General features: G+C 53.6%; 1 protein-coding gene across 4 annotated transcripts in view; it reads right to left on the bottom strand.

Annotated features, from left to right (window-relative positions):
- Nucleotides 1-20,198, bottom strand: part of PIEZO1 (piezo type mechanosensitive ion channel component 1) — a 59,039-nt gene that overhangs the window by 10,655 nt on the left and 28,186 nt on the right. For all 4 annotated transcript variants that reach the window (XM_060185030.1, XM_060185031.1, XM_060185032.1 and 1 more), the window contains exons 2-22: nucleotides 15,564-15,659; nucleotides 12,086-12,208; nucleotides 11,236-11,278; nucleotides 10,988-11,123; nucleotides 7,857-8,025; nucleotides 7,516-7,729; nucleotides 7,265-7,430; nucleotides 7,084-7,191; nucleotides 6,935-7,016; nucleotides 6,207-6,307; nucleotides 5,592-5,852; nucleotides 4,475-4,586; nucleotides 4,209-4,387; nucleotides 3,962-4,110; nucleotides 3,712-3,888; nucleotides 3,222-3,612; nucleotides 2,952-3,128; nucleotides 2,217-2,342; nucleotides 1,925-2,125; nucleotides 657-861; nucleotides 430-534 (exon numbers count right to left, since the gene is read on the bottom strand). In XM_060185030.1, coding sequence (XP_060041013.1) covers nucleotides 430-534; nucleotides 657-861; nucleotides 1,925-2,125; nucleotides 2,217-2,342; nucleotides 2,952-3,128; nucleotides 3,222-3,612; nucleotides 3,712-3,888; nucleotides 3,962-4,110; nucleotides 4,209-4,387; nucleotides 4,475-4,586; nucleotides 5,592-5,852; nucleotides 6,207-6,307; nucleotides 6,935-7,016; nucleotides 7,084-7,191; nucleotides 7,265-7,430; nucleotides 7,516-7,729; nucleotides 7,857-8,025; nucleotides 10,988-11,123; nucleotides 11,236-11,278; nucleotides 12,086-12,208; nucleotides 15,564-15,659 — 3,321 coding nt within the window. The remainder of the gene's footprint in view (nucleotides 1-429; nucleotides 535-656; nucleotides 862-1,924; nucleotides 2,126-2,216; nucleotides 2,343-2,951; nucleotides 3,129-3,221; nucleotides 3,613-3,711; nucleotides 3,889-3,961; nucleotides 4,111-4,208; nucleotides 4,388-4,474; nucleotides 4,587-5,591; nucleotides 5,853-6,206; nucleotides 6,308-6,934; nucleotides 7,017-7,083; nucleotides 7,192-7,264; nucleotides 7,431-7,515; nucleotides 7,730-7,856; nucleotides 8,026-10,987; nucleotides 11,124-11,235; nucleotides 11,279-12,085; nucleotides 12,209-15,563; nucleotides 15,660-20,198) is intronic.

Below are 20,198 nucleotides of genomic sequence, written 5' to 3'. Positions count from 1 at the left end.
ATCTATATGCACACGAGGCACACCTGCTTGTGTACACACTCTGTGTGAACGTGTGGCTCCAGAGAGCACCACCCATGTGCCTGGGTGCCTGTCATTAAGCAGTGCTCTGCACCCCTCTTCTCCACCCCCAGATCACCCTTTAAGGCTGACTGACATGCACCTGAGAGGTACGGATCTCAGAGGGAGATAGGTACCTGGAGGACAGACATGCACATACTCCACCCCTGCCCCAGCAGGGAGTTGCAGGGTTGAAACAGTTGATGAGACCTGGATAATTTGTCCCCCTACTGACTGGGCTGGTGTGTCCATCCTTGGAACTTCCACTGTCCTCACCCTCCCCTGTGAGGTGAGTAAATGTGAACTCCCAGCGGGTGGTGAGTATGGGACGGGGGAGAGGGGGCGGTGGCGCTGTGGCCAGTGGGCACTCACTGATGAGATTTGTAGAGTTGGGAGCCCTGAAGAAGTCGGGCAGGTACAGCCACTTGATAAGCGCAGAGTTCATAGGAATGGCCTGGCTCCAGCGCCATGGGTAGTCTGTGTGTTTGTGGGGTGAATATTAGGGTCCCAGCCTAGGGTAGGCAGACACCTCCTAACTTCTATGAGGCCAAGCCCACAGAAACCCCAGCTATGCACTTGTGTCCACGGGACCCACTCACCAATGCACAGAGCTGGGGGGATACCCAGACACAGCAGGTACTGGTAGAGCAGGAAGAGCGTCAGGAAGAGGCAGTAGTTGGGCCAGAGGCGGGCGATAGCAGCACGGCGCCGGCGGGTGAGGATGGCCACCAGCCAGCAGCCATGCAGGATGACCATGAAGTTCATGCGCTGCCCAATCACATTCACAGCCATCAGGAAGCAGATCTGGGGAGCAAAGCCAGAGACACCATGAGCAGGGCAAGGAATGCCTTGGTGGCCAGGCTGGGTAGGACTGGGACCCAGCATAGTTTTCTTTTTCTTTCTTTTTTTCTTCTTCTTTTTTTTGCCTCCAGGGTCGTCTCTGGGGCTTGATGTGCCTGCAGTATGAATCCACTGCTCCTGGAGGCTATTTTTTCTTATTTTTGTTGCCCTTATTGTCGTTACTGCTGGATAGGACAGAGAGAGGAAGGGAAGACAGAGAGGGGGAGAGAAAGATAGACACCTGCAGACCTGTTTCACTGCTTGCGAAGTGACACTCCCTGCAAGTGGGGAGTCTGGGGTTTGAACTGGGGTCCTTACTCTGGTCCTTGTGCTTTGGGCCACCTGCGCTTAACCCGCTGCACTACCGCCCAACTCCCCCCTCATTAATTTCTTAATGAGTGACAGACAAAGAGAGACCAGAGCACAGCTCAGATCTGATTTATGGGAGTGCTGGGGATTAAACCTGGGATCTCAGAGCCTTAGTCATTAAAGTCTTTTGCATAACAATTATGCTGTCACAGTCCCCAGAGTTGGCACAGTGGGTAAACATTGGACTCTCAAGCATGAGGTCCTGAGTTCAATCCCTGGCAGCACATGTACCAGAGTGATGTCTGGTTCTCTCTCCTATCTCATGAATAAAGAAATGAAATAATAAAGAAACAAAAATGATGCTATCTCCCCAGCCTAGCAGTGCTTTTTGCCTGGAGGCCCTGGTGCTACAGACCTGTTTTTACCATGCAGGGGGGGGGAAACTGAGGCTTAGAGGTTTCATGCAGTCAACTATGATGCCACCCTTGCCTGAGTCCTGGCCCTCCAATTCCAAGACCCCAAGACAGGCCCCAGGGATCACACTGCTGAGGGAGGCCAGGCACAGGGAAGGGGCTTCTCCCACCCATGCCCCCAGGGGCACAAGATCCTGTGTTTTGCAGATGTTCTGTGAAGTCCCCAGAGGACAGTGTGGCCCCAGAGACTGAGTGCTGCCCAAGGCAGGGGCGGGGGGTGGGGTGGGGCACCATCTCAGTCTCACCTCTAGCCCAAACTTGTAGAAGAAGAAGTTGACGAAGTACTTGAAGCAGCTGAGCAGGTCTTGGTCCAGCTTCTGGCGGGTGCCCTCGGCACACACGGCCTGAGCGGGCAGTGGGGTCTGCTGGTGCTGCCGCCGGTGGTGTTCCTGGCGCCGGTACACAATGGCCTCAAACACGAGCAGCAGGAGGATCTGCAGGTGGTTCTGGGGGAGGCGGAGGTGTGCAGTCAGGGACTGGCCACCCCCATCCTACGTCTGACCCTACCTTCCCAGCCCAGCCTCACCCCACACTCACTTGGATGTAGCCCAGGTTGGGGTAGCCCTTCCGCACCCCAAACCAGTTAGCAGGGTCAACGGGCCCACGGTACAGCACAGACTGGTTGATCTCCGCCTTTTGCAGGTTAGTGCTGTTGGGGAAGGGCTGGGGAGTGGTGGGTATCAGCATCTGCCCTGGGCAAGGGGGGCCACTGGCCCTGCCATGTCCTCACCCCCACCTTGGATGAGTGGGGCTGCCAGCCAAGGAGGGAATAGTCAACACATTCCCTTCACTTGCAGAGACCTCGAGTCCTTGCACCCCTCACACCATGACTTGTACTTCATCAGTTAGCCAAGCCAGGCTGCACCTCTCTCTCTCTTTTTAAAAAAATATTTATTTATTCTCTTTTGTTGCTCTTGTAATTTTATTGTTGTGGTTACTATTGTTGTTGTTATTGATGTCGTTGTTGTTGGATAGGACAGAGAGAAATGGAGAGAGGAGGGGGAAGACAGAGAAGAGAGAGTAAGACAGACACTTGCAGACCTGCTTCACCACTTGTGAAGCGACTCCCCTGCAGGTGGGGAGCCGGGGGCTCGAACCCGTATCCTTACGCTGGTCCTTGCGCTTCGCACCATGTGCACTTAACCCGCTGCGCTACTGCCTGACTCCCCAGGCCACACCTCTTATCAGGAAATGGCTTTCTCCCAGGAAGGCCCTGGTCCTGGAAGGGCTTTCTGCAGAGACCTGCACCTCCCCATCCAGCCAGGGTAGTACCTCAGTGCAGTTGCTGGAATACTCGTGTGGGCTGACAATCTTGAGCTGGTACAACATCTTGCACACAATGATGATGCAGGTCCACACAGTGGACAGGCAGGACGCCATGTGCCGGAAGCGGGGGTAGGGTGTGGCGAAGGCCCAGAGCACTACCAGTAAGAGGTTCATCACCGACACCTGGGGGCCATGGGTGGCATGTGGCAGGTAGAATACCCCTGTGCCCCTGTACCCCTACCCCAGACCCTCTGCAGACTCGGTGGTTGCTCTCACCTCCTTTAGGGCCACCCAGACAGTGTACAGGGCCACCAGCTTGAAGACATGCAGCTCTAGTAGGCGCCGCACAAACACCTGCAATCGTGTGAGGACGTCCGAGAAACTAGCCGCCAGGTCCAGCAGACGCTCGGCCACCAGGCCCCACTTGTTGGCTGTGACAAGGTGGAGGGGGGCAGTGGGAGTGAGGCAGGCAGGCTTCCCAGGCCTGTGGTCCTCTCTCCCAAGCAGAAGAGGCTCAGAAGGGAGGCCAAGGGAAGTTATGCTGGGCCCTGGAGCTTCATCCCATGCTGCCCCCTTACCATCTGTGGCCTGGGCAGGGCTGTCATCCCCGGGGGGCTCCTCTTCCTCTTCCTGCTGCAGCAGCGGGGTCCTCATCACCCCATCCTGCCTAGGGCAGACCCCAAAGTGTCACTTCCTACCTGTGCACAGGGATGCCTCACTCCCAGGCCAGGCCGCCACCCCTCTCCATGTGGAGGTAGGCAGGCACCTATAGGCCCAGCGCGATGGCCGGGGTGGCGGCACGTGCTCCAGGTCGGTGAGCCGCATGAAGGGCTGGTGGAAGTAGTGCAGCTGCAGAATGCAGGCCAGTAGGAAGAAGCCGGGGATGAGGATGCTGGAGAAGAGCTCGGACACGCTGAACTGCTCCAGGCCTAGGTCCTCCAGCCTGGAGGAAGAGCAGTGTGTCAGCAGCAGCCCACCATGCAGCCTGCCCAGCTCAGGGAGCACCGCCTACTCACTGCTGGTCAGTGAAGCCAGTGAGGTTGCGCCAGTAGGCGGGGAAGTCCTGGAACTGGAAGGTGTAGACGGCAATGAGCACCAGCATGGTGTAGGCCACCACCAACCACCAGAACACCTTCAGCAGCTTCCGCCACAGGCTGTAGTAGACCTGGGGCAGCGGAGAGAGTGATGGTGGTGGGGGTGAGAGCTGTGCACAGGCAGGGGACCCCACCAGTACCTCACCCGTCTACCCCACGCCCTCAGCACCTGGAAGAGGGTGAGGCAGAGCAGGAAGAGGAACATGTAGACAATCTTGTAGACAACCAGGCGGCCGGCGAAGCTGACCACAATGAACATGCCGGCGCACACATAGATCCAGTACTTGATGTACACGCCTGTCACCAGTTCCCCCAGGCTGTGCAGCAGTGTGCGCGTGCGTGTGGGTTCTGCAGGGCAGGGAGTTGTGACTTTATGGAAGAAAAGAGGGAGGAAGGGAGGGCTGGACCCTAAGCTGGCCCTCAACCCACTCTCACCTGTGTCACTCACAGTCACCTCGCTCAGTGTGGCGGGGGCCTTGGTCTTCCTCAGCAGCTTCTCCTTCACGAACTGGCGCAGCAGCAGCCAGAAGGTCAGGGTGTACAGCAGCTGAGACAGAGGTGGCGCTGAGAACTGCGGCTGGACACCCCTCCCCAAGCCAGGGTCCAGCCCTAGGGGCATAGGAGCAGGAGGCAGCCCAGCATCTTGCAGACCTCTAGCCCCAGTCTGCCTATGGGCACACAGGTCACATACATGTGCATGTGGATGGGCTCAGGCAGTGTCCCAGACCCACAAACCTGTGACAAGATAGTGGACATACCTAAGCATAATGACATTGTGATGGATGCCTATCTCAAGTGGAGACACAAAGTGGCACAAAGATTTCCTGAGACCAGGGCAGCAATCAGGGCCCATGTCAGGGCCTCGTGGTGACAAAGTCATTCATTCATTCTCTCTCTCTCTCTCTCTTTCTCGGTTTCTCTTTTCTTTTTTTGCCTCCAGGGTTATTGCTGGAGCTCAGTGCAGGCACTATGAATCCACTGCTCCTGGTGATCATTTTCTCCATTTTATTGGTTAGGACAAAGAGAAATTGAGAGAAAGGGTGGGGGGGGAGGGCAGACGTTGGAGCACTGGGTTAAGTGCACATAGTATGAAGTGCAAAGACCTGCACAAGGATCCTGGTTCGAGCCCCCAGCTCCCCACCTGCAGGGGGGGGGGGTCACTTCACAAGCAATGAAGCAGGTCTGAAGATACCTATCTTTCTCTCCCCCTATTTTCTCCTCTCACAATTTATCTCTGTTCCACCCTATAAAATGAAGAGAGGTGGACACACACACACAGAGAAAGAGAGAGAGAGAGAGAGAGAGAGACCTGCAGACCTGTTTTGCCCCTTGCAAAAACATCCCCCCTACAGGTGGAGAACAGATCCTTGAGTGGGTCCTTGTGCTTTTTACTATATGCACTCAACCAGGTTTCCCCCAAAGTCATTCATTCTCAACAGAGAACATCTCTGGGCAAGTGGCAAGCAGTGGAGTTCAGCTGACAAAGGTCCACCTGGCATCATCTGCTTCTGGGAACCAGTGTAACAGTCCTCCACTGGGGCCCAGTGCTCACCATGGCACCCAGGTCCAGGCACGGGTAGCGTGTGTGTTCTAGACCCAGCTGCCGCAGGCTGACGGGACCCAGTGAGGTGGGCAGCTCGGGCTGCAGGTCCATGGCCCACACGTAGCGCAGGCCACATAGTGCCAGCCCGTACAGTAGGATGAAGGGCGAGCAGAGCATAGCCAGCTGGTGACGGCTACGGACTGTCCAGATGACACAGGCCCAGAGCAGCAGCACGAAGGTCAGCCAGCTATGGTAGGTGATGCTCCACACCTGCAGGTCAGAGCATGGGGTGAGAGGTGTGCAGGACCCTGGTAGTCTCCCCACTGCCCCCTGCCCAGCCTTCCAGCAAGACGTGGTGACATCACTGAGGAGAAGGGGGCACTTAGAGAGGACGCAAATACCCAGAGCACGGCACCATGGGTGGTATAAACATACATCTGAATGCACACCAGATATGCTCAGACATCTGTCACATACCACACACACTGTGTTCACATGTGTGACTGCGGGTTGTGGCAGAAACACTGCTGGCACAGAGGCACCAGGTCTCCCCCTATGAAACATGGCTGCCATGTGCTCTCTGGCATAGTGAGAGACTGGGGGTGAGGGGTGGCTGCTCCGTACCATCATGGCGGTGAGGGCGCACACGTAGCCCTGGCTCATGATGAGGTGGCCCAGGCCGTGCAGTGGAGATGTCTCTCTGGGCTCAGTCAGCCGGGGGTGCACTAAAGGGCAGGGGCAGAAGTCACTAGGGGAGGTGGAATGGGGTGGGGGAAATCCCAGTTTCCTATTACTTCACCCCCAAGTGGGGATGGGGTGCTGGAGCAGGGCCCGAGGGCAGGAGGGCACTTGGAAGACAGCTCAGGATAGACACCAAGGCAGAAAACACCTGCAAAGCACCCAACACCCACCCAATTCCTGTCTCCACAGGCTGCCCTTCACTCTCCATCACTCCAAAGGAATAGAATATCCCTGATTGTTGTGTGCACATAGTAGTCCCTAGAGTCCCAGAGATAGTCTCTTGCTTCAGGCAGAGATAATTCACCAAATGGTTGTCAAGGATTAGGGGGGAAAAACCCAGAAAAAATACTTGGCCCTCCCTGAGGGCCTTTCTCAAGGCAGAAAAATCATGCCCTCTCAGTCTGGAGACAGGTGGTGGTGGATATCTGAGGAAGATCATTAGCCCCTATTCCAACACCCACTGTCTAAGATGGTAGTACCTGCCCCTTCCACCCTGGGTGGCCCAGAGCAGGACAATTGGAGAAGCCAAGAGGTGATGTCATCCATGACCACCAGGGGGCAGCACCAGCATGCCTATGGAAGGAAGCGTCCCTGGTGACCAGGGTACTCACAGGCACGCTGCCGAATTGGGCTGTGGCCCATCAGGTCATGAACGATGCAGTTGTCAGCCTCCACGGGTGTGGGTGTCGTGAGCTGCAGAGGAAAGACTTGTGAGTCCAGTTGGCCACACAACCCAGCCCTCCACCAGCCCACTCCTCACCTGGGTGGCCCTTTCCTTGTCAGCAGCCCCTGGATGGCCCTGTGGCCACTGGTCCAGCTCGGTCAACTCCACCTCCCGCTCCTCCTCGCCCCCAGCAGCCTCCTTCCTCTGCAAATACAGAGGTGTGGGCTCAGGCTCCTGCCCAAAGGGGTGGGGGACATGGGTGTGGGAGTAGGCTCACCTGGCCAGTGGGTGAGCGCAGCTTCAGGAGGGAGGCCAGGCTGTAGCTGAGCAACAGCAGGATCCCAGGGCTCACATAGATAGGCCAGTCATGCTGTGTGTTGAGTACCAGTATGTTGGGGCTGGAGCAGTTTGCGGGGATCACTAAATCCTTGAGACCAAATACCCTGTAGGAATGGGGTCACTGAGGGGTGTTTAGGGCCAGATAGGCAGCAGGCAAGGTAGATGGGACCAATGGAGGGTGGTACTCACCTGGCCCAGATGCTGGTGGGGGGTAGCAGGGTCTGCGCAAAGTACGTCTGGTAGCAGTAGAGGCAGATAAGATGGCTGGTACTGAAGCAGCCCACCATGATGCCCAGAGTGCTAAAGCCCAGGGTGCTGAAGGGAAAGTGGCAGGCCCACCAGGTGCAGATAGCCAAGAAAACCAGGAAGTAGAGACTGGAGAAGGCTGAGGGATGGGCGATGCCTGTGAGTAGACAGAGGCAGGTCAGCCTGAATCACTTTTGACTATCCCCTCATGGGGAAGGGAGTAGGTGTGATTTCCCTAGAATGTAAGGGTCTAAGCTAGGGGCTCTGCCCCTGAGCAGTGGTACCTGCCAGGGCCAGCAGTGTGATGGCCAGGGTGCGCCCAGCAGCCACCAGCAGCCAATGAGCAGTGATCCGGAAGCGGGCAGCCAGTCGAGACTTCCGCTTCATGGTCAGTGCAGGGGTATCGCACAGCCCCACTGGGTGTTGTGTATTCAAGTCCCTCTCATCATCATGCTGTTAAGATCAGGGGAAAGGACATAGGTCAGGTACATGGTGCTCAGTCACACTGGGGATGGGGGCACTTCTGCAGGGGTCTTTTGAACCTCCACCCACAGTGCTCTACTGAGGACCAGTCTGAGTCTGAGCATGTACTCAAGGAATAGGTGGGCCTGTGGACATTTCCCTGCCACCATCCCCCTTTTCCTGTCTGCTTAAGGGCGCAGGGAGGGGCCATGGAGACATCCCTGGAGGGGGGCCACAGGACCAATGACAGGACTGAGAACACACCCAAATTCCTGTTATTCTGGGTAGACCGAGAGCCTGAGGGTGTAGGCTCTTGCCAGACTGAGGGGGAAACTGGCCAAAGGCCCTGCAGCCAGGCCTGATGTCACCCGCCCCCAGCCTGGACCCCAGCCCTGAGAAACCTGGGATTCTGGGAGTGGAGACTGAGCAGCTGCTGGTGGAAAGACAGGTGCAAGGGTGCCAGAGTCAGGCTTAGCCAGAGCTAGCATGTCCCCAGGAGTTGGGAAAAAATTTCCCCTGGCCTCCCTGCCTCCCATGTTTACAGTGTGTATGCCTCACACACAGGTAGCAAACTGGCTGATCCTGGCCTTGGCCTGAAAAACTGGGCACCAGGGAAGGACACCCCACCAGGAAGGATGCCTCACCCACTTAGGTCTGTCTACACCAGCCACCTTGGGTCAGCAGGAGACTTGGGCTCTCACTTGTCACCAAGGACACTTAAATAAAGGTGACCCATACCAGTCCCCTGCCACCTGTGTTCAGAGTGCTGGGCACAAAGAGGGGCTGATCAGGTTTGGGAGTGGGGCCAGTCCCTTCCCGGTAGGGCTTTTCCTGGAAGTCCCAGCCCCACTAATGAGGAAACCAGAAGCAGCCTGGCTGGTGCCCACGCAGCCTGAAGGGACAATGGAGCCACAATGGGAGGATCATGAGGGTGAGGGGGGGAAATCTCTGGAAAAGACAAGCTGCCTCTGAAGTAGGGGTGCCAGCCTTGCCTAAGGATTAGAGGAGAAAAGAGGGGCAGCAGACCTGGAAGGTTCTGGCAGAGTTATCCACTAATGCTTGGTCTTATGACCTTATGAAATGTTACGTGGTCCTGGGGAACTCTCTCCTCCTCTGGTCCCTCTGGAGCCCCAGGTCCTTGAGTCTCACAGCTTTTGGACAAATGGGTAGGATGTGGGGGGTGGGAGGAGCCTGTAGTCCTGAGGCTTCCCCAGCAGCTAGATTCCTGGAGTGGCCAGGCTGGGTTCATGACCATAGCAGATAGTCCATGAAGCCCCACTGTGCACTCAGCTTCTCAAGCATTCACCTGTTTGTCTATGCTGGGTGCTCCCTGACAGATGCATAGTCCAACACCCCCACAACCCCCACCCCCAGAACTACAAAACACTTGCCTCCCTGTGGCTGCAAAGAATATCTTTTATTTATTTATTTATTTATTTATTCCCTTAAGAATATCCTTTGAGGGAGTCGGGCAGTAGCACAGCGGGTTAAACGCAGGTGCCGCAAAGTGCAAGGACCAGCAATGAGGCCCCACACCTATGGACATCTAATCTTTGACAAAGGGGCCCAGACTATTACATGGGGAAAGCAGAGTCTCTTCAACAAATGGTGTTGGAAACAATGGGTTGAAACATGCAGAAGAATGAAACTGAATCACTGTATTTCACCAAATACAAAAGTAAATTCCAAGTGGATCAAGGACTTGGATGTTAGACCACAAACTATCAAATACTTAGAGGAAAATATTGGCAGAACTCTTTTCCACATAAATTTTAAAGACATCTTCAATGAAATGAATCAATTACAAAGAAGACTAAGGCGAGTATAAACCTATGGGACTACATCAAATTAAAAAGCTTCTTCACAGCAAAAGAAACCACTACCCAAACCAAGAGACCCCTCAAAGAATGGGAGAAGATCTTTACATGCCATACATCAGATAAGAGTTTAATAACCAACATATATAAAGAGCTTGCCAGACTCAACAACAAGACAACAAATAACCCCATCTAAAAATGGGGAGAGGACTTGGACAGAATATTCACCACAGAAGAGATCCAAAAGGCCGAGAAACACATGAAAAAATGCTCCAAGTCTCTGATTGTTAGAGAAATGCAAATCAAGACAACAATGAGATATCACTTCACTCCTGTGAGAATGTCACACATCAGAAAAGGTAACAGCAGTAAATGCTGGAGAGGGTGTGGGGTCAAAGGAACCCTCCTACAGTCCTGGTGGGAATGTAAATTGGTCCAACCTCTGTGGAGAACAGCCTGGAGAACTCTCAGAAGGCTAGAAATGGACCTACCCTATGACCCTGCAATTCCTCTCCTGGGGATATATCCTAAGGAACTCAACACATCCATCCAAAAAGATCTGTGTACACAGATCTTTTTTGGCAGCACAATTTGTAATAGCCAAAACTTGGAAACAACCAAGGTGTCCAACAACAGATGAGTGGCTGAGCAAGTTGTGGTATATATACACAATGGAATACTACTCAGATGTAAAAAATGGTGACTTCACCGTTTTCAAGGATGGACCTTGAAAAAATCACATTGAGTGAAATAAGTCAGAAACAGAAGGATGAATATGGGATGATCTCACTCTCAGGCAGAAGTTGAAAAACAAGACCAGAAAAGAAAACACAAGTAGAACCTGAAATGGAATTGGAGTATTACACCAAAGTAAAAGACTCTGGGGTGGGTGGGTGGGTGGGGAGAATACAGGTCCATGAAGGATGATAAATGACATAGTGGGGGTTGTATTGTTAAATGGGAAACTGGGGAATGTTATGCATGTACAAACTATTGTATTTACTGTTGAATGTAAAACATTAATTCCCCAATAAAGAAATAAATAAAAAAAAAAAAGAAACTTCACATTTAAAAGGCAAGAGGGTGAAATCGAATGCTGGGTTACACCTGGGGAATGGTCCTGCCTGGCTTCTCACCGGCTCTTGGGTGTGTTGGTTCTGCTGAGATCTTATGAAACGTTTGCAGAGACCGAGGCACACGGATGACACCACCAGGATGCCCAGGTCAGGTGCCACCAGCTGGATAGCATTGGGGATGTCCTTCAGGTCCAGCCTGTGGAGGCAGGGAGTCACCAGCAGCATAGAGAAAAACCTGGCGCAGGATCTCCCCCACCTGCCCTGCTTCAGGCCCAGTAAATCCATGAGGGAGGCTGTGGAGCTCTTACCTCGTGATACCCACATGTCGAGAGAGGATCTCCCAGGAGCTGCCTGCAGATAAAAGCATGGGGGAGCCCAATTAGTTGGCTCAATTGCCCTAATCTCTGAACCCCTGCATGCCCAGGGTATCCAGTAGAGACACTTAGGTCCAGTAGAAGGTCAAGGAGAGCTACTCTTTGGGGTTTAGGACTCAGAGCCTCTGAGCCCACAGGCACTGCTTTTCCATTTTCTTTTCTTTTTCTTTATTTTTTTATTTTGCTTTTCCGTCTTTTTTTTTTTTTTTGCCTCCAGAGTTATCACTGAGTTATCAGAGGCTCGGTGCCTGTACTGCGAATCCACTGCTCCTGGAGGCTATTTTTTCCATTTTGTTGTCCTTGTTGTTATTGTTGTTAGATAGGAGAGACAGAAATCGAGAGAGGAGAGGAGACAGCGGGGGAGAGAAAGACAGACACCTGCAGACCTGGCCCTCTGCTTTTCCATTTTCTTAACCGTGGGGGGTATAGTCATCCTCACATAACAGGTGAGGTGGGTTGGGATGTCTAATGGGCAGCAGGGATCAGGAGCCTGGAACCCCTCAAACAATGACCACTGAGGTTGATCCTGTAATTGAGGAGGTTGGGTGCCCGTAAAATCCCATCTCTGAGCACAGGATGGCCAAGACATGCAGTGCAATATCCAGTGCTGTATCCAAACCCTGGGATTAACTCTGGAATACCTACCCAGTGCCACACAGATTGATAAACTCTAAGACCCAGGCAAGCAGAGCCTTACTTCACGAGGAGAACTGGGGTTCCCTACACCCTACCATCACTTCTGAAAGGCCCCAAGCTCCCCCTCTTCTAGTCCCACAGCACTTACAGTTGGGTTCCAGCAGCTGATCCAAGTAGGGTATGGTATGCAGGCATATCTGGAAGGCCAGGTGAGCCGCCAGGAAGAGGAGGCTGAAGCCCAACAGGGCTCGAAGCAGCCGGCCAGTGTGGCCTGAGGGCAGAGAGGATAGGGTGAGGCTGGGCAGGAGGGGCCTTGTCATGTTCACCCATTCACACAGCAGGATCCATCCTCAAACAGTTGGGGCCCCAGGCACCATGGACAGTGCTGGTCCTGACTCTTACACCCCTTGCTGACACTCAACTGCTCCAAGAGGAAAGGCAGGCACTTTCGATGAGGAAGTGGGAGAGAGGAGTAAGATGAGGAATTGCAGGGAACCAGCAGAATGGCACCTCTAGCTGGCCTGCACCTGGGCCCTACAGGTTTGTTTATACCTGCAGCTGACACCCATGTCACCAGCTGGCATAGCAGCCAGGGTCAGAGGGTTCAGCTCTGGGGGCCTGGGCCACAAAGTGAAGGGAGGCAGGGACAGGATTCCTAATTCTCTGAGAAGGAGGATGTGACCTTACTTTGGGGGTAGGGTGTCACGCAGCTATGTGGTTGGATTCACTGCAGAAACAAGCAGGGGCCAATCAGGCTGCCAGCACTTACTACCTCAGGAGGTACCTTCAGGCCCATCTGCAGGAGCCCAATTATGGGGGTGAGGGGGTAGGAACTGGTCTGTGAGCAGGCTCAAGTGCTGGCCTGAGCTCCCCCTAAACAAGCCTGTCGTGGTCCGGGAGGTGGTGCAGTGGATAAAGCATTGGATTCTCAACCATGAGGTCCTGAGTTCTATCCTCAGCAGCACATGTACCAGAGTGATGTCTGGTTCTTTCTCTCCTCCCATCTTTCTCATGAATAAATAGATAAATTCTTAAAAAAAAATGTTGGGAGTCGGGCTGTAGCGCAGCGGGTTAAGCGCAGGTGGCGCAAAGCACAAGGACCGGCATAAGGATCCCGGTTCAAACCCCGGCTCCCCACCTCCAGGGGAGTCACTTCACAGGTGGTGAAGCAGGTCTGCAGGTGTCTATCTTTCTCTCCTCCTCTCTGTCTTCCCCTCCTCTCTCCATTTCTCTCTGTCCTATCCAACAACGACAACAACAATAATAACTACAACAATAAAACAACAAGGGCAACAAAAGGGAATAAATAAAATAAATATTTTAAAAAATGTTTTTTTAAAAAAGCCTGTCACTGCTTGGTGGGAGGTTACACACCGGGACTCAGCACACTGGAGGGGGCCTTGGCTGTGGGGAGGCGGGTTCACTTCTCCTCTGTGGGCAGGAGCCCCTGACTTCACCCTAGACCAGGTGAGGCTGCCAGCACTGTGAATTTCCTGGAGTTCAGGGACAGTGTCACCATTAAAGCCAGCACTGCTCCCCTGGCAGAAGCTGTCTGTCCATCTCAGCATTAACTAAACAGTCTGTCCCTGCACCAGGCCAGCTTGGCCCAGCCCAGTGGTGACACTTCTGGTGTGACATGTGAGACCCAGGATAAATGTCCAGTTCTTCCACATTCCTGTGTCTCACTGACTGCAGATATAGGAAGCTGGATTCAGAGGATGAGGGTTGGAAAGGTGGCCTATGAACCTCTCCAACTTGCCAGTTTCTACATCTTTCTCTGGGTGGTTTTTTTTTGGGGGGGGGAGGGGCAGGAGGAGCCAGAATGCCCAGGATTGAGCCACAAGGAGGGAAAGGTTAGAGGGTCTGCTTACTAAGAGGTAGAAGTAGCCTGGGGTAGTTTGGTTGACCTGGATGACCAGGTTCCAGTCAAGTAATGTTCCCCTTTGCCAAGGGGACACCAGACCACCCCTCCTGAGATGCACCAGGTAGCTCCACACCTTCCATCCACACTAGCCAAAGGCCAAAGGAACGGAGACTCCACTTGGAAAGCCTCAGGCCTCTGCCCCTGAGGACTCTGAGTACAGGCAGAGGGACAGACAGAGGCCAAGCAGGAAGTCTCCCTGTGACCCCTTCCCTCTGCTCCCAACACTTCCCTGTGCCTCCAGCCTAACTGGAAACAATCCCCCACCACTCGCTAGAAGTCTGCTCCCCACTTTTAGAAGGGCTATTTCTGACTTTGTGTGAGCAGGAATAAGTTTTATAGATTTCTGAGAAGAGATGGCTATAGGAGGGGGAGGGAGGATGGGTGTGGGGGCTGGGGACAGGCCTGGCCAAGTGGTCTGTGACTTGAGTGACAGCTGTAGCAGCTGGCCTGAGGGATTCTCCCAGACCTGCACCTATATTGAGCCCTTCCCCTAGAGTCTGGCCCCTCTCTTCTCTATTTCCTTTCCTTTTTACTATTGGGCCTTCACGCCTGCACGATTCCTTTGCTCTGGCAGATTTTTTAATTTAATTTAATTATTATTATTTTTTTTACCAGAGCACTGCTCTGCTCCAGTTTATGGTGGTGCAGGGGACTTAACTTGGGACTTCGGAGCCTCAGGCATTTTACTTTATTTTATTATCACTGGGGCTCAGTGCTTACACAACAAATCCACTGCTCCTGGCAGCCATTTTTTTCTTATAATTGATAGGACAGAAAGAAATTAAGAGAGGAGGGAGGGGGAAGGGGAGAGGGAAAGAGGAGAGAGAGACCTGCACTAGCTTCACCACTCATGAAGCTTCCCCCCTGCAGGTGGGGAGCAGGGACTTAAACCCTGGATCCCTGTGCACAGTTAATGCATGTGCTTAACCAGGTGCACCACTGTCTTGCCCCAGATATTTTATTTTATTTTATTTTCCTCCAGGGTTATCACTGGGGCTTGGTGCCTTCACTATGAATCCAATGCTCCTGGAGGCCATTTTTCCCATTTTGTTGCCCTTGTTGTAGTTGTTATTGTTGTCATAGCTATTGTTGTTGGATAGAACAGAGAGAAATCTAGAAAGGAGGGGAAGACAGAGGGGGGAGAGAAAGATAAGACACCTGTAGATCTGCTTCACCCCTTGTGAAGAGACCTCCCTGCAGGGGGTAGCCAGGTGCTTGAACCAGGATCTTAACTCTGGCCCTTGCGCTCTGTGCCACGTATGCTTAACCCACTGTGCTACCGCATGTCCCCCAATATTTTATTTTTTAAGATAGAGAGAAGAGATACTGCAGCACTGCTATACCATTCATGAAGTTTCCTCTGTGTAGGTGCTCCTATGGTGGCCAGTGTCTTGAACCCATATCTTCCTGTATGTTGAAGTATGCACTCTACCCTGTGAGTTATGCCTGGTCCTCTGCACCTGACTATCTATGGCCCAGTTGTAGGTGCCATCTAGGACAGGGGGAGCCCCCACATTAGAAAGCTGCACCTCAGAGCTGTCCAGGTTCCACCTCCATGACTCCCATTACTTAGTGTGCCTTCTACGGCCCTGGCCAGGGAGAGGGTTAGGTTTGTGGCTTCTTCCATAGCTATGACTCAGCACTGCCCCCACCCACTCCACTTGCTGGGTCCACAAGGACCAGTATGGGACCCATCCCTTACCTCGGAGACTGTGCTGGGAGGGCCCCGGGCACCAGGGCAGCAGCAGCAGGAACAGCAGGTAGACCAGCGACAGCGCATTGAAGCGGAACAGGCAGGCTGCAGGGAGGAGAGGGCTTACAATGGATTCAGGGACAAGCCTGAGGGTCCCTCCACACACCCTCTTCCATATTTGTCATGCTGTGTCCCCAGACATGACAAATATCCTTTCACTCTGAACACTGTCACACAGCCCTCCAACCAGCTCTCTCACGTTGAGTGGGGACTGTGGTCATGGGGCACTGTTCCATTAACTCTGTGACACAACAGGGCTGACTCCTTTCACTTGTGCTCTCTCTTCTTAGAAAGAAAGATCATGGGGAGTCGGGCGGTAGTGCAGCAGGTTAAGTGCACATGGCGCAAAGCACAAGGACCGGCCTAAGGATCCTGGTTCGATACCCTGGCTCCCCACCTGCAGTGGGGTTGCTTCACAGGTGGTGAAGCAGGTATGCAGGTGTCTTATCTTTCTCTGCCCCCTCTCTGTCTTCCCCTCCTCTCTCCATTTCTCTCTGTCCTATCCAACAATGACAACAACAATAATAACTACAACAATAAAACAAGGGCAACAAGAGGGAAAATAAATATTTTTTAAAAATTTAAAAAAAGAAAGCTCTTTTCACTCATTCCCAGTCTTGCTGACCAGAGGACACAGAAGTAGCCACCCCTCTGGATACACATGTCCCCTCTTGTCCTGCAGTACCACAGCACTGTGACACCATGACAGCGGGTCTGCACTGTGTGCTGTGCTGCCTGATGTCCTCAGGGACAGGCCAGCTCTGACGGGCTGGAAGCCCTACAACTCAGCATCTGCTCCCCCTCTTTTCATGTTAAAATTCAACTCGGGCTCCACTGGGACAGCTTGGGCCCTGCACTGTTGTCACCCCTTGATGAGGGGTCACAGATGCCATGCCTACCCCATGGATGGAGATCTGACTGAGCAGAAGGGACCTGGCCTCTAGCCCCTCAAGAAAAATAGAGCTAAGGGGGGGGGGGTCAAACTAACCTCATTCCCAGTCTTTGGATGTCCAGTGTGACCAGGGTTCTGGCAACAACTCAGGCCCCAGTACTGACCTGACACAGCCCCAGGTGTGGCCTGGGACAGTCCCCTGAGAGTTCATAAAACTGGGGGGTAGGATGTGGTGGTGAGGGAGGGGGAAGTACCCCAAATAAACTGGAGTCAGGCTGTCACTCCTGGGCCTGGACAGGCTCCTGTGACATCAGAGCATGGGGTCCCAGGTGTGTGAGTGGGTTGGCCAGGACAGAGCCACTCTTTCCCATAAACTCGCTGCCTGACCAGCGCATCTCCTGGGGTTTTCTAGGCCTGTTGTGATCACTGGTCCCCCTCAGCCCTGCCTAATTAGGGAGGTGGCTCTCTGGACTGACAGGTTCACTTGGACCCAGTTGCCCCCATGTGGGCTTAAGATGAGGGAGGTACCCCTCCTACTTCCTGGCCCCAACTCAGTGGCCCCCTGCCTGCCTGCAGCCCTGAAGCCTAGCCCAGAGGCACTGCCCAAATCTCCTCCCCATGCTGTGGGGCACCAGAGTGTCTCTGGAGGAAGCACAGTTCAAGTCCCCAGCCCCCAAACCAGGATGCAAGAAGGCAGGGACTAGCTCCCACAGCAGAGCAGTCCTGGTGCAGACAGAAGCCCTCACATTCCACAGCCAGTTTGGACCTAGTCCCGAATCCACCGCTGTGCTATGTAGTCAGTGTCCTGGCTGAAGGGGGAGTCACAGGGACAAAGAGAAATCCAACTGGGAGACAGAGCATAGGGTTGGGGCCCATGGCCTCAGCAAACCCCTCTCTTCCCACTTGCCTAATTAAACCCAATTAATCAAAGAGGGACCCTTCAAAACCCTGACACAACTGGTAGGAACATGGCACTGAGGCCCAGGCCATCCTGTAGTACCTGACCCTGGAGTCAACCCCCCAGCTGAGTCCCCTCCTCCCATTACCCCCCTCTGGGTATACCATGGCTCCACTCTTCACATCACAGATTTTCACAACCATACTTTTTCACAAAACAGAATCGATTTGTTCTGGCCCAAGAGGCAAAAGGGAAATGCATTTACGGCAAAGCAAAGGCTTCTAAAGTTCCTTTTGTTTCCCAGAGTACTGGTTCTGCCTTCTCCCTACCACAGTCCAACCCCACCCTGTCCTAAGAGAAGGTCACATCCCCCCCTACTCATATCAGTCTGGTGAGAGATCCAGGCTGCTGATGTCCACCATCCATCCATCACCCACCATCCATCCATTCACCTATCTACCACCATCACTCATCCACCCATCTACCATCTATCCACTCACCCACCCACCCATCAGCATCACTCACTGTCTATTCCACAGGTGTCTACCTGAGATGCTCATATCATGACCTGCTGCAGGTTCAGGACACTGGAGGACACGTGCAGGGTGGGTTTTCCAAAGCTTGCGGTAGCTCCACAGAGCAGAGCTCCAAGGAGGAGCATCTACGCCCCATGTCTCCTAGGCCTCCCCACCAGATATAAACAGACCCAAGACTGAGCAGGGTGGAGGGTGAGTGATTGGGACTCTTTAGGAAGCTGGAAAGTTTTTTTCTCCCTTGTTGTTTATTGTTGTTGTTATTGTTATTATTGTTGTTGTTGGACAGGACAGAGAAATGGAGAGAGGAGGGGAAGACAGAGGGGGAGAGAAAGACAGACACCTACAGACCTGCTTCACCGCCTGTGAAGTGAACCCCCTGCAGGTGGGGAGCTGGGGCTCAAACCGGGATCATTATGCCGGTCCTTGCACTTTGCACCACGTGCGCTTAACCCGCTGTGCCACTGCCCGGCTCCCGGAAGCTGGAAAGTTCTGGGGATGATTGTGCAGCATTGAAAATTAGCAATATTAAAGTCCCTGAACTGAGCACTTAAAAAATAGTTCAGATGTGAAATGTATTTGACAAAAGGAGAAGGAGGAGGAAGAGGAGGAGGAGAGGAAGAAGAAACCTGCCCCTAAACAAGGAATGGATCATAACCAGAGCTCAACAGGCAGAGCTGCCTTTGTGAAGCCAGGATCCATGTGCCTCCCCCACCTCCCAAGGCTGAGCAGGAGGAAAAAAATCTCTAAGAAGTTCCTTTGCCAAAAGTGGAATTGGAGCTGAAGACTCACAGTGAGCAGGGGCAGAGGGCAGCAGGCAGCACACTGGCTCAGGCACGACAGGTGCTGATGATGTTGCCTCCTGCACAAGTCCTGACTGGGTGGGCAACAATGCCCCCCAGGGTCCCTCACACTGCACAGCTGATCTAACCAGTGGAGGCACAGTCTAGGCTCTGTGACAGAGAAGGTAGTGAAGGAATGAAGATCCTACCAGCGCCAGCCTTCCTGAGGACCTCAGCTCTGTGCTTGCCGAGGGCCAATGACTCCAGTGTCAGCCAGGAAGCTGGCATGGGCCAGGCAGGTGAAGACAAGATGTGCAAGGGTAGACTTTCACAACAGTACAGTCAGGACTCAGGCCCCGACACCCAGCTCCAAATCCTGGGGTTTCAGAACATGGCACTCTGAGCCCAGATTTCTAGCTCCAAACCTCAGGTTTTCAGAACATGTCACTCTCATCCTTGTGCCCCTTCTCTCCCTGTCCTCCAGGTCACTGGTCCAACTGCCAAGAACATGGTTTCACAGTGACTCTGCCAATTGAGGAGGGATATCAGAGCAGGTCATCAGGAGGAGGTGGCTCTGCTTTGGAGACTGAGTGGGAAGTTAGGGGCAGAGGGTCAGCTGCAAACAAGGAAGTAACCGGCTGGAGGGGGGCACATTGCCAGCTCTCCCCTCCACCATGGAGCAGCGAGACTTCATGGGGGAAACATGCCTTTTCCGGCAGGAACAATAGGGTTAGAGTAAGGGTGGGGGGAGAGAGCCACTGCCAGAACCCCTTGACCCTTAACCCTTGCATGCTTAACCTTTCACAGCTCCCAACTAGGGGCCCATCCTTCACTGGGGAGACTAAGCCCTTGTCCCAGTCAGTGCCAGGTGCAAGTGAAGAAGGCAGGGAGAGTCAGACCACAGGGAACCCACACCACTTAGCTGGAACATTCCAGGCACCACAGCTGATGGTACCCCACAACACAGCTAGCCTGCAGCTCAGGGAACATGACACCCTAGCCCAGGACTCTAGAACTGCCAGATCTTCTGTTTTTCCCTGGAGGTACAGGGTACCTGCTCTGGGCTCCCAGGCTACAAGCCACAGCAAGACCTTCTCGGGGTTTCCTGACCCTGGCAGCCACCATGTGAACCTGCCCTCTGCCACCAGCTAGGCAGAACTCCTGGCAGGTAGGGAACTCAAGGTAGGAGGCTCAATATCCCCAAATGACAGCTGCAAGCCCAGAATGGCAGAAGTGGGGGTCTGGGCCCCAGTCTGCCAGCCCCCAGCAACTGCACCCATGCTCTCACTTTGCCTTATTTGGCTGGAAGAGAAACCCATAAACACTCTCCAAGCTGGCTCCTACCAGCAAGGGGGAGGGAGAGATCAGAGAAAATAGACAGGCATGGCAGGCTGTCCCTTCCTCACTTCCAACCTAAAGTCACCTCTCCTGGGAAGCTCTTAGCAGCTCTCATGGGTCACTGTTCATGGCCCTGGCAGG

This window comes from Erinaceus europaeus, chromosome 2 (assembly GCF_950295315.1).
Source record: "Erinaceus europaeus chromosome 2, mEriEur2.1, whole genome shotgun sequence".
Taxonomy (NCBI): domain Eukaryota; kingdom Metazoa; phylum Chordata; class Mammalia; order Eulipotyphla; family Erinaceidae; genus Erinaceus; species Erinaceus europaeus.
This window is presented reverse-complemented; position numbering and strand designations above follow the sequence as displayed.